The sequence below is a fragment of the Dreissena polymorpha genome, chromosome 5, assembly GCF_020536995.1.
Source record: "Dreissena polymorpha isolate Duluth1 chromosome 5, UMN_Dpol_1.0, whole genome shotgun sequence".
Lineage (NCBI taxonomy): Eukaryota > Metazoa > Mollusca > Bivalvia > Myida > Dreissenidae > Dreissena > Dreissena polymorpha.
This window is the reverse complement of record NC_068359.1, coordinates 122,783,595-122,797,891: the sequence shown is the minus strand read 5'-3', so window position 1 is coordinate 122,797,891 and position 14,297 is coordinate 122,783,595. Positions and strand designations below refer to the sequence as shown.

The 14,297-nt window shown below is 34.1% G+C and overlaps 1 protein-coding gene and 1 long non-coding RNA gene across 3 annotated transcripts; one reads left to right on the top strand and one right to left on the bottom strand.

Moving 5' to 3' along the window:
* Positions 1-1,459: 1,459 nt before the first annotated feature.
* Positions 1,460-4,581, top strand: LOC127832581 (uncharacterized). Its single transcript, XM_052358103.1, has 2 exons — positions 1,460-1,832; positions 3,983-4,581. The coding sequence occupies exons 1-2, from the start codon at positions 1,544-1,546 to the stop codon at positions 4,057-4,059; spliced, it is 366 nt and encodes a 121-aa protein (XP_052214063.1). The 5' UTR covers positions 1,460-1,543; the 3' UTR covers positions 4,060-4,581.
* Positions 4,582-4,597: 16 nt separating this feature from the next.
* Positions 4,598-8,890, bottom strand: LOC127832580 (uncharacterized). Of its 2 annotated transcripts, none has more exons than XR_008026973.1 (4): positions 8,710-8,890; positions 8,478-8,520; positions 7,968-8,120; positions 4,598-4,702 (listed from the first exon to the last, which is right to left on the bottom strand). It is a non-coding gene; the product is annotated as an uncharacterized LOC127832580 (long non-coding RNA). The 2 variants fall into 2 exon arrangements; XR_008026972.1 differs by lacking the exon at positions 4,598-4,702 and adding an exon at positions 6,060-6,433.
* Positions 8,891-14,297: the final 5,407 nt, after the last annotated feature.

Here is a 14,297-nt window from a genome sequence, read left to right as displayed (position 1 = left end):
CTACAACTAATCAAATAGAGGATATTTGTTGGATTCGATCGAATATCGATTTTATTTCACGAGTGATCATATAGAATAATATTTTTACGATCGGCGCAGTCCAACAAATCAACATATTTTGTAGCATCCAGCACATTTTCTTTGTTCATGCTTTTTTCAACGTTTATTTACATTGTGATCGAGTGTAACTCGATGATTTCGCTGGATTTATGACGTCATTTCGTCGAAAAAAGACGTCAATTCACAGTAAAACAGTGAAAAATATCGACATTTTTCACTGTTTGAAACAGTGAAATATCAGTTTTAATAAACTGATATTTCTCTATAAACCACCGGAAAGCATAAGATAATGGTGTTTACTTTAATAAATTTCACGCCGATACTGACACGTATACTCGTAATTGGTTTAGTACAAACGATAATGGAAATGAGTCGCGTTCTGAGAAAACTGGGCATAATGCTTGTGGGTAAAGTGTCCGCACAGGCTAATCAGGAACAACAATTTCCACTTTTATGATATTTTTCATTTAAATGAAGTCTTTTCTTATCAAAAATCCAATTTACCCATTTATGCCTAGCGTCTAGAAAAAAGGCCTTTGCAAACAGCGTAGACCCAGATGAGACGCCGCATGATGCGGCGTCTCAGCAGGGTCTGCGCTGTTTGCTGAAAGAAATTTCTGTAAGAAATATTCTAAATATAGAAATAAATATACTAGACATCCCTAATTTCGGAAATAAATTGATCCAATTTAGAAGGATGGAGAGTCCGCTAGGTATTAATGGGTTAAGGCGGGACATGTCGTCCCTGATTAGCCTTTGCGGACACTTTACGCACATGCATTATGTCCAGTTTTCTCAGATCAAGACGCAAATGAACGAATATACAAAACCTTAAATGTCTTTCGTAAATGAACGCCTTTTCAACTCAGGAAATGATCAGTGTTATTTGTTTAAAATTGAATAAATAAGATCTTATATATAGAGGATTTGTTCATGTCTTTGAAAGATCATTTGTTATTTCAAGAGTGATAATAGAAAATATATTTTCACGAGTGGCGCGGCCAAGATTGAAAATATTATTTTTCTATGATCACGAGTGAAATAACAAACGATCGTACACTGACATGAACAAATTTTCTGTTTCTTTAATGCCCCTTTTTCAAGAAAATAATAATTAATTTTTTTAATTAATAATTTATTTTTTATAGAAATAAATATACTAGACATCCCTAATTTTGGATATATATTGATCCAATTTAGAAGGATGGGAGAGTCCACTAGGCATTAATGGGTTAAAGTAAACTAACATGTGTCTGTCTCGACCTAAACAATCGTTCTATCTAACTAGTTAGAACTAGTTTGACCCTCTTCAATCATAATTACACTTATACACGAACTTATGTGTTGTCAAGCAAAACCGCGTGACTTACCGCCTGATTTAAGGCCCGCACTGAGACCGTTTTAACGCAGACGTAGAACATCAAGACAACAGTCACAACGTTCGGAGACGCGTAGAAAGGATCTATTTTGTAAAATCTCAAAAATGAAATTCGCTGTAGCTCTGTTAGTGATTGCCTTGGCGGCCTCTGTATCGAAGGTTCAGGCTCAGTCTAATTTTCTCGAGTTTGCTATGCTGCAGAACGCTTTAGGGACTTTAGGAGGCCAAACTGGAGCTAACACTGTTGGCACTTCTGGCACTGGAGCTACCGGATATCCGACAGGAAATGCCGGAAGCGTATCCGAGATTGCCAATCCACTCGGAGGCAGTCAGCCCGGAGGCGGCCAGCAAGGCAACAATATGTTCGGGCTTGGCGCATTTGGACTTTTAGGAGGTATTTACAGCTAATCTTTTAGTCCGTATTGAGCGTAAGTAAACATTTCAGATCAAATTGTGTTAATCAAATAGATATAAGTAGGTTAAAAATTTGTCAGTTATTAATTATGGAAGTATCATTTACAAATTGTAAACATTTATTAAATAGTTAGAAATGATCATATCAACGACGACCTAAAATCAAAATTTTAGATCAAATTGTATTAATATAAAACATACCCGTAGCTTATCAAAAGTGTCACTTATGAACACACTTACAAAGAAAGGATGTCTGTTATTTTTCGAGATTTGTTTGCCATGGACGTTTTACTCATATCTTTCAGCGATGGTTAGAAGATGGTTGTTATTTCATTATAAATTTCATAGTTGTTTGATAATATTTGGCGTTATTTTAAAAATAACACTTGGTAAACGTGAAAGCGATTGCAGTGTTATTGTTTATGTTGTTCAGATGAATGTTTGTTCCTTTTTCTAGATCAGTATTAAAAAAGAAAAATTCCCGCTGCATTTCTTTTAAATTTAATTTTCAAAAGCATATTTTGTCTTGTTTATTTGATGGGGGGGTGGTTGGTTATAATGTTGATTAGTTTTTCAAAGTATTTTGTAAATTATACAAGAGACAACCGCAAATGGTTCAATAAACATATCTGAAACGAGTTGTTATTTTACACCAAATTGTATTTAACGAGCTCTGATATATTGTTTGCTAACGAATTTCATGGTAGCATTTAATAAAAAACGGTATGAAATAACAACGAGTGTAAGATTTTGTTCGCCAAATGCGTTAAGATAAGCCTATGAAATGTATAATTACATAAACATCGTGGTAAATACGGAAAGGTACTATCATACCGTGACTTCACTGGGCGTTGCCAGTTCGTTGAATGATAATAAAGTAACGCTATTTGTCAGTTTAACAAGAAGTAGCTAATACAAAATTCGTTGTATTTTATTAAATATTTTATCAATACAATTATTGGCAAAGGGTGTATAACATTTTTTGTTATGTATAGCATCTAATAAATAGAATTAATATAAATCATATAGCTATATTCGTACTTGATGTACTCAAATGACAAAAACGCAAAGCGATTAAACGTTATGAGCCCGGAACCAAACGATGCATAATAACGTTATGAGCCCGGAACCAAACGATGCATAATTAAATGCCCAAAGCACTACATTATTTCGTCGTCGTTATTTGCATTAATACCAAACCAGTTGAATTAATGTATGAGTTGAAATGTTATAACCGATGGCGTATGAATATGATTCCGACAGAAGCTTTTTGAATATTCATGCGCACCATGTGAATACTGTCAGACTTAACCCATTTGTGCCTAGTGGACTCTCCCATCCTTCTAAATTGGATCATTTTATTTCCAAAATTAGGGATTCTAGAATATTTATTTCTATATTTAGAATATTTCTTACAGAAATTTCTTTAAGCAAACAGCGCAGACCCTGATGAGACGCCGCATCATGCGGCGTCTCATCTGGATCTACGCTGTTTGCCAAGGCCTTTTTTCTAGACGCTAGGCATAAATGGGGTAATTACTCTTACTACTTCTCAGAAGGTATTACGGGAGAGTTTCAAATAGCCTATGGTTTTTGATGCAGTCGAGCAAAATCAGATAGGTTTAAAAACAATTATTACAAAGAAATATATATTAATAAAAGCTATTCAAAACAGTGGAAACATATACCTGGCTTAAGTAAGCCAAGTCCTGGTTTTAAATTCGTCTTGTACAATTGCTTTTACTGTGCTAAGCTTTTTTCTGGCTTTTGTAGGATCAGTTATTGGTTACTCATTTTGAAAAAGCTTTGTACAACACATAAGAATCGTTATCAACGAAAGGCATGAGTTTACTGATTCCTAATGTTCATTTAATTCATAACGATTTCACTTCTATAAGTGATATGCCAATGGCCAACGTTTGAATCAATTGGGGTTTATACAAAACGATCCTAGATATACATGACCATTAAACCTCTGAACACATTTGCTTTGATATGGTACCAAAATAGCTATTAATTTAGCCACTTTAAACATTTGAACATAGGTTTAATTAAACACTTCAACCGTTGGAAAAAAACTTTTCAATTAGTTTGATAACTATTCACATTATAGCTTTCGTCTTTTTTCAGATTCAATGCGGGATTATTCTATGTGCACCATGATGTTCCCTACCATGCCGCAGTTGTGTATGATGGGACTATATTGATTATAAACACACCCGAGAGACTGACGTGATCCCGATTCCAACGTTTACCACGTGACGTCATGTGACGCTGGTAGTCTGACATCACGCCTCCAATCGCATGATGAACGCCCCTTGAAACCGTTTGTTTGTTACGCCCTTCAATCTCTCCAAAATTGATGGCTTCACAAATGTTTGTTTAAACGGCTTTCAGCTAAGGACGTATTGTGTGTATTTATTTATTAACATTATAACGTACAAAAAATTATTTTCAAGTGAGGTGTATAAAGGTTGTTTGTATATTAACTGTATACCTTTGAAGTGTGATATGAATTGTATCGAAGCTTTATGAAATAGACGCATACTACCCTTAATTTACAGACAGAACAAGTAGCGAACTCTACGAAGCGCAAAAACACTAAACATTTATTGAATGCTCATTTACACCATAACATGTCACATGTAAATCTGCTCATTTTCTCAATGTATTTTATCATTATCTTTGATTGTGTATGTATTGTGTGTAATAAAATCAAAAAAGTTTCATACATACTTGTTTTGTGTATTTGAGCCGACCTTTGCGTTGATGTTTTGACTGGGTCGGAATTTAACTACATATTATAGTCCGGTCAGCTTGCAGTAAATTAGTGTGTACCTCTTAGCTCTCCTTTCGAAATAAAAAAGTATAAATAATTCATTATCTCTTCTTGAAAACAAAAACTACTGCAGACCTGCCTTGTGTGGGTAATTCAAATATCCGATGTTTTATTCCAATAATATGTTTTTATCTCATTGGATAATAAAAAATTTAGGTGGACTTTTTTGCAGTTCATTAACCAATTTATGCCTAGCGCCTAGAAAAAAGGCCTAGATGTCTAAAAATAGCGATAGTATAAAGATAAAGTTTATACGATCGTTGTTATACTATCGATTTTCATCTGGTTATAGGATAAAGATTCATTTTCTACGAATTAAAGACTTTTTAATTTACACTGCATTTAAAGAAGAGGGCGTTTGTGTCTTTAGACTGATTCTTGTACAATATTAAATAAATTAAAGGCTTGAACAGCGATTCGAAAGATGGCAATTTTATAACGGGAATCGCGGGGAAGTGTGTTTATTGGAATCTCATATTTAAATCGAACGCATTTTAGTTTTTACTTCCAATATCGTTAATCAGTAAGAATTAAATTGAAATTACAAACAAACGTAGAAACTTTCTTTCTGTCAAAAATAACGGGGTTTTGGTATAAGTTTAAAATGCATATTTACTCAAACTGGAAAGGACGATGTCGATGATAAAATGATTATACTGATCGCACTAATAATGCCCATGATGATGATGAAGACGGTTATATGGATTATTATGATGGACATGATGATGAATATAAATGATGAATTAAAACGATTGAAACATCTCTCCAAAGTATCCAGCGGAGTTTCGTGACACGTACATTATGATTGATTAAGATTGGCGTTTACGAAAAAAGATGGATGTTGTAAAATTGTAAATAAATTTGTTAAGATTTATCTTGAGAAGCGATGTTTGCTAAGTATATAACATTGAAAACTGAATAAATTTGGTGGGCGTAGTCATACATATAACAATATGTAAATGTCAGTAGTTTTTAGTTTTATAAAGTATAAAACGCATACATCATTACGGCGGTATATATGTTTTATGGATTCTACATTTTTTGAAAGGCTTGACATATCAAGGCACCAGGAAACTATTAGTTTAAGCATGTGTGCATACAACAAAATTTAACGATACAGTTACAATAGATGTACAGTACGTAATAGGTTACTATAAATCGAGCTGCCGAGTTTTTTTATACTCGTTTTTTTTTTTTTTTTTAAAACAACACGTGAACATGCAAGCGAAAAAAAAAATCAAAAGATAAATTCTTTAGACAGTTTTTAGTTCTGAATATTTGTGTACCTATAAATCATCTCGTGTATTTGGAATATCACAATATATTTAAGGGAACTATTTTTGTCTCATGTTTTGAGTTGCGGTCTTTTCATAACTAAGGGCGAACAAGAGTTGTCGTTCGTTCGGGAAGTTATCGGGTAAACGGGTAAACAAACCAAACGTTCTGAAGCTCAGATCGCTGAAATCGTAATATGTATTGGTCATTTCAATTCAAATTTACTTATACAATTATATCGCCATTGATTGATATATTTATACTTATAGTTATTGTTTGCTGTCATTTGTATTTGTATTTTAATTCTGCCTTGCCATTCAATTTCGCGACCCTTAACTTTTCATCAGTAAAATACAAGAAACTCTGATAATAACTTTCAAAAATACATATATTTTACAATAAACTGTAAAAAGGTGATTCAGTGCTTTGAGTATGTGGACACTCTTTTTCATGGTGGACGGCTTCATCTGCAGTCATTACAAGACATACGTCAACAACATAATTGAGCCTCGGTCTGAGAAAATGGGTCTTAATGCATGTGGGTCAAGTGTTCTGTCACGCAGGCTAATCAGGGATGAACTTTGCACTTTAATGGAATTTTTCGTTAAAGAAGTATCTTAAATGGTAAACCCCTGGTTTCGAAAAGTGCTGTCGGTGGCACATGTGTAGAATCCCATTTTTCCAGAGCCAGACTCAAATGCTCAAGCTAATTCTCCTTAAAGTTAGGAATATATCCAATAAAGAGCAGCTATTTTCGTTTGCAAGTTATTGAAAATCTCATAATTGTTAAAATTAAAAGATTTATTATGTTTTTACAACAAGATGTAAAACAACAACACTATTGGCATTTCATTAAAAGGCTACTACACCCGCTAGATAATAAATAAAACTTGTACTTATTATTAACAATACCGTACTAAAAAAGCACATGCAGTTCTCACTATTCCATTCATATAAATTCGCATTTAATTCAACAACAACTACCATAAACAACACTCCCATTTGCATGTTTTAAGAGGTATAAGTATTTCAAAATGTTAATCCAAAACACAACCTGTCATAGAAACAACATTTTGCCTTTTAATTTTAGCGGGCACTGTCATGTCAAGCCCAGTCTAAAATCCAAGTGTTTTAATCATCAAGATAGAAAATTACGTTACCTCTTCAACTACTTAAAAATCTTTTCAGAACAAATAAACACAAACTCATACTGAGTTCAGCCGGTTTCATGCAGTCTGATGTCTGGTTATCTGCTAAACACCCTTTCTATTAGGGGAAAATTACAACAAAACATTATTTTGTCTCAAGACATTTCTGGCTGAACCAAAGCTTTTTATGAGATATAAACATATTCCACCAGGTACATAATTATAAACAACAATATTATAAGTTATATTTAAGAAAAGGTGGTGTTGGTTTTTACAATAACATTTATTGTAAATAATTTTTTCAAATTTTGTGAATCCAAGAACATTCATTTACAATTGTTTTCTAAAAAACGTTCATTCGTGTATTAATTTTAGTATTTAATTTTGTAAATAACACTAGTACGCAGTTATGTTATTAATAATTTGTGTTGTTTGTTCTTATCCTGCAATAAATTAAAAGCAGACGAGAAAGTCTTTTCCACCAAACCCGTGATTAGCCATGGTGCGGTTAATCCGATGAGCAAGAGACCGGTGTGGTGTCGGTGACTTCACGGCCGTCACTGCATTTTTCGCAAGACCCAAGTCCCACAAAAAAGTACAATACAAACAAAACGACAAGAACATCCAAAATCAGATGCACTAATAATAGTCGTGAAAACGTTCGTAAAATGATTAAGGGCTGGTCTATGAAAATTGTTGTTATCACAAGAAAAGCCGGTTGCGGATGTTTTGCTATTGCAGTGGTATTTTGAATGCTCATTTAAGTGACCTTAGATCCTCACAAAATGCAGCTTTGTCATGATAAAACCTTATAAACTGTTAAAACAGAAACACATACAATATATGCATTCACCTTGGTCACAATGGGTTTTCCGAATCCACAATTGCTTGATGGAACCCCCTAAAGGACCACAGGGCATTGGTAAAAAAAAACACTTCAGAAGATCAGCATCGCCCAGAAAGCATGTTTAGAACCTTGGCAAGCAGCATTGGGCCCAACCTGGACCTGCAATAATACAGCAGATATGTAGGTTTTTGATGGCATTCACACTTACGCCAGAACATAATTAATTTACGTATCTCTTCAAAGTCTTTTGATCATGTTTAAGGGACAAAGAAACAATACTTCACAGATAGCGCACATTTATTAAAACAATTCATATGTAAACATGCATTTATTTTCTATCAACAGCGGCCTTTTCAGGGATTTTATCAGGCGTTCATGAAAGGAGTGTGTCTTGTGATGAGTAACCTCCCATGGCCCCTTAACTACTCGATTTAAATTTTACTATGACGTACATGTCTGAAAATATAGAAAAATATAATATTTTTCTTTGATTTCAATGAGTTAATATTTACTCACGTTATGCATTTGTTCCACGTAGTAAAGTCCCTCGTTGGTGAGTCTAAAATAACAAATGAACTGAATATACTACACACGCAATGGGAACCATAAGCTTTAACGGTATGCTTCTTGAAAGATGATAAACTTGATCTCTACCCGACACTCACATAATATTCTATTTATCCTATTATTTTGTGGTCATTTATCGTTCAATAGAGTAAAAATACTTTAAAATTCAAAGAGACATTACTGGTTTTCCAAGTTGAGTCCGATGTTTGTTTACTTCAACGTCACCATTTGCTATGACGTCACATTGAAACATATAGTGTTCTTAAGATAGAGAACGGAAAACCATGGTCTAAAAATAGCGATAGTATAAAGGTAAAGTTTATACGATCGTTGTTATACTATCGATTTTCATCTGGTTATAGGATAAAAATCTTTTTATTTCATATTATAAGCCAACGAATTTATCAGTCGTGAATAAATTCCTCAAACGTATAGTAATAAATCTCTGTTCTGCCACCTGGATATCTAATCAGTAGGCCCTACTTCTATCGGATGTGGATTGATGCATGGTGATCCAGTGGTAACCCGCTGGACTACCAATCCAAAGGTTCAATCATCAAATCCCGGTCTAGACAGTGTGTTTTTCAGACACCGTTTCAGTGTTTCCCATCCAACTAGATGTGAACCGGTAAGTAACCCAGAAGGTTGCCATAATGTATATGTGGTTTACAACAAGCGTCATAAATAGCCAATGGGCCTTATCATAAAAAAGATATCGCACCCGGATTCTCTTGTATCCGCTCATGACTTCAATCCATATATGCTATGATATGTTGATATATATATAAATATATATATATATATATATATATATATATATATATATATATATATATATATATATATATATATATATATATATATATATATATATATATATATATATATATATATATATATATATATATATATATATATGTATATTGCTGCCTTTAAAACTCGGAAAAAGGGTTGGCAGACATAAAAATGTCGTCCCGCCCATGACGGTATTTGAGCCCAAAACTATCGTATCCCGAGACAGAGGCAATATCCCTGGACCACCCTTCTACCCAAGTAATTGATATAGTTGTATAGTGATGCGGGTAAAATGGAAATGTGTGCACAGCTAATGTAAATTAGCAAAATGCAACAGCCGTGTTTTAGAAAGCATATGCCAGTAATTACAATACGAATGTCATTTTAACAGCATGCATTTAATGTATTAAAACAAGAATGTCATTTAACAGCATGCAGATATTCCTTTCCATATTGATGCGGATATTGCTGATTGAAATGTTGTTTTCAAATTATGACTGGCTGAAATAATTCTTTTTTATTTTAAAGAATTTAACTTATTTGAAACTATTTTTTACTCAAGCTACCGTTTTAAATAAGAAACGCAAAAAACAACAGCAAGATTCCTCCATTTACCGTTAGTACAACACAAACGGGAATGCATTCATTAACCACTCGTCTTAAGCCTGCAGAAAAAAAACGTAGAACACGCCACTAAAGATAATCAAAGCGCTGAAAGCATTGCAGTTGCAGTTGTTCGCTCTTTAAATGTACATAATATTACAGTCACTCTTTAAAAAGTTCGCCTTTTTAGCTTAGGCCAATCGAATGGAAACGAACAATGCAAACACCTTGAATGGTTCTATGGATCATTTAGTAAAATGTTTGTTCGTTTTTTCGTTTTTCTTTCATGATTGGCAGTTATTAAGGTTGCTAATCAATAGCCTCATATGCTGTGCTTCGCGCGTGTGTGTGAATATTTCAGGGTTCATTTTCAGGTCCCGCTGCGTCTTCGCAAATGAATCTATTTGCTGACCTGCCCCTGTGACTTTTAAGGGAGCCGTGTTACGCAATTTTAACGTTATACGCAGTAAACTATTTTTATGATACAAAAATAAATATGTAAATTATACTTTTTTTGCGCCGCGGACGCTTTCTCGGCGTAAATGCGCGTTGATTGTGATTTGGTGAATAGTAGTACACTGCACACCAATCAAAACATCCCTATCAACCTTTGTTGTTCTTGCGAACAACTTAAAAGGAATGCAGCTTTGGTCAAATCATCGGAATCTTTGAACGGCAAATGCAAAAGTGGTTTAAACCTGCTGAAATCCGCGTTGAAAAAAAAAATATTTTTCTCGTAAATTTCAGTGTCAAAATAGTGAACGAACATGCAAATAATTTTCGTTAACATCAGCAGCGTGAATGTTTACTATCTACGTATACCTATACTAAGGTTGTTGTTCATGATTTTAAACGCCCGTGTAGTTGTGTTGTTTATACATGTATGTGTAATAAACGCTGTTTATCAGAACATAAATACCGGTTATCAAACCGTGCCAGCTTAAGCGGGGTTGCAACGATAGGTAATCTACTGCGGTGAAATTTAGACTACGTTATACTTACATTAAACATTCGTTCAAGCTAAGTGGTTTATCAAAGTGACACTTAAAGGGGTCTTGTAATGAAAAAAAAACACAAATAAAATGATATTCTTTTGAATTTAGTTTGAATTTTAAAAACTCTGCCAGTCATTACAATAAATACTACTTTGTTTTTAAGGTGCTGTAAAGTATCTGGATATGTCCAGTGCTCACGCTGCTGCCAGACAATATCGCCAATGGCGATTATTTTATCCAACTGGCTATTATTTCTTAAAATTGTCTAGAAAGAAATGGCGATTATTTTATCCTCCTACATAAAAAAACAAAATGCCTCTAAATGTTGTCCGGCGAATGCAAAACGCCTGCAAATCGGCAGGAAAAATCGATAACGAGATTACCTGTGTACACACTCGACCCTGTGTATTGTCATACACGCGTCAATAACTTTTGCGACATTGTGGCCTAGAGCGTTTTTCTCAATCAGTATCCGACAGCAGTGATATATTTCGGAACAAAACGTTTTTAATCTCCCCGTGCTTTACCAATTATCGGTAACTGTTAGATGTTTGTCAATATTTCGCCAATCATTATTTAAATGTCATGAAATCGCCGCTTATATTGTCGGTTGGTTTTATTTTCACGACGTTTTTTTAGATGATCTACTGTATAACCCCTTGATGAGCCCCCCCCCCCCCCCACGAGAGATAACGAAGCTTTCGCAGCAGAGATAACCAGAGACGAGGCTTATCAGCAGCGGAGCAGGCGACAATCCAATCAGTGTCAATTCGGAATATAGACCGTTCCATAATTTAGTCATTACATAATTATCTCCCCTGAATTCTCTCCGCGTCCGCCATTACACTGCTACTTTTTTCTTCAAGTCAGCTTAATTAATGCTTTGCCTATTAATTTCCTTTTTTATTCGTAAATTTACGTTTTTTTCCATGGGTCAATACTATCTTTATAATGTAAATTAATTCCGATGTAACTTTTCCTCCATAAGTACTGAGTTGCACGTCTATATTTAGTTGCGACAGTTGGCCAGTATTAACACGCACGCGTTTCCTGTGTGGATCTCGACTATGTTTCGCGCTCTTATTAAAACACGACTTTTACATGGCATTCGTGTATAGTGAGTGGTGCAGATGCGCACCAAGGGCCTTAAACAGTATTATCACATGCCTCTAGACAATTTGTGTTATTCAGTTAAATAAATGGTAATATACTTGTACTGAAATTAAATTGTTACCGGATAAAATGTGTACGGCGATAACGTAAAATTACCCGTAAGTATTGTTTTCACTACGTAACTAATAACTAATATGACACCGGGGGGGGGGCAGTTCTCCGCCCCTACAGATTTGATGGGGGGGGCAGATATCCGCCTACTAAATTCTGACAGGGGGGCAGTTCTCCGCCCCTACCGATTTGATGGGGGGGCACCTCTCCGCCACCTTTAAAATAAGGGGGCAGTTCTCCGGGGGGCAGTTCTCCGGGGGGGCGCTTCTCCGGATACCTAAATATATGTGTGTTAAAATGTTAGATATGTGTCACTCATTCTCACTAGTAACGAGTTTTCAATAAACATGAGTACACAGTTCAATTTGCATCATATGAAGTTGTGTTTTTTCAGTTGTATGTTAATATTCCTCAATAGCGTCATTCATTGTACAAAACCCATCAAATTAAAATTACATGTAAATACTGTCATGTCCTTTGCTTTTAATATGGCTTTGTAGTATGTTTATTTTCAAAGCACTCCTTACACTTTCTAACACTCATTTATTTATCACACTAGCGTCCTCATGCCATTGATAATTGTATTTTTATAATAAGATGAATTACTATTGTAATTTATTGAAGCTTTTCTGCAAAAAAATATTACGGCTTATGCATAGAGCTCTATTGTGTCAAATTGTCGGCCTTTCAGTCTTCAGATAATCTTTAATTTGATGCTTATGCCGCGTTTTTAAAGTTGCAAATAAATGTATTAATAAATTCGTTTGGCGCTTAATAATATATTTTTGAAATATTATTTAGGTGTTTTTTTTATCGGAGTTTTTTGTGTGGATTAATTGACTAAACATTTGGTGTCGTTATCCATATGTTTTGCGTTACTTCAAAGACCTATAAAATACAATTTTAGTATTTTTAGCTTTATAGCTGTTAAATGATTCAAAGATGAAAATATAGATATATCACATAGATCGCATTCTCTTCATCTTCCGAATAATCACATAAAAGGTCGTCAAGATCAATATTACTCTCTCATGATAAAAAGCTCGTTTTTTAACGTGACAAAATTCCATCTAAAAAAATAAATATAAATTCAAACCACAATTTTTTATCTCTGATATCAGTTAGAACAAGAAAAATAATGGAAGGCGTATCAATAATATCATACTTAATATAATATGTAATGATTTTGGAATGTACATTTTTACCAAATGAGAAAAATTACAAACAATTAGCGGAAATTAATTGCGCGAGAATCTTGTAAAAGTATTAATTAAAATATAATCTGCTTGATGATCTGCTATTAAAATCAACACAACAATACATGCGTGAATTGTTTGTGAAACGTTAAAAGTAACAAGTCTAATCAAAGACATAGTATGAGCGACTGAACCAGCAAATTTTCGCCGATGATTACCACTTGATTACTGATAAACAAAAACCAATACACGAAAGCATTTTAAACATTTTATTTGTAACAATCAATCTCAACTTCAAACAATCATTTAAACAACAAAAATGTGAGAATCGCCTCACATTAATTCATTAAGTAATTTATTTATCCGACAACGGTGAAGCGGGTATTCTCTACGTCTTTGGCTTTTGGAATCGCAGACTCGCACAAGTTAGCAGCAGTGTAATGGCGGACAGTCACGTGACTGACAATATGGCGGCGGTCAATTTATCGATTATGGAACGGTCTATTCACGTACAATAAATAGCACACACACGGGTAAGTTGAAATAATAATATTTATTATATTCATCGTTGTTCTTTCAAGCCAATTTTCATGTTTTATACGGAAAACATACGGGTTTTTTGCCAGCAATAGTGTCGACAATAATCATGTAGTTTCTATAGACGAGTTAATTGTTATTGTTTACATTTGGGATTTTCCGCGCATGCGCACTGACTGGTTGGCAAAAACACTAGTTACAGTCACGTAAAACATGTATAAAGGGCTTTTGTTTAGTCAATTAAACGATAAAAAATCCGAAATAAACATGACAACTCTTAAACAATAGTGCAAATATATCATATTAAGTACCAATAAATGTATATTCATATATATAATTTCCTCTTTATAAAATACAAATTAGTTATTAGCATCAGAGTAAACGTGGTCGGAAGACTAAATACTGACAATACCACACAA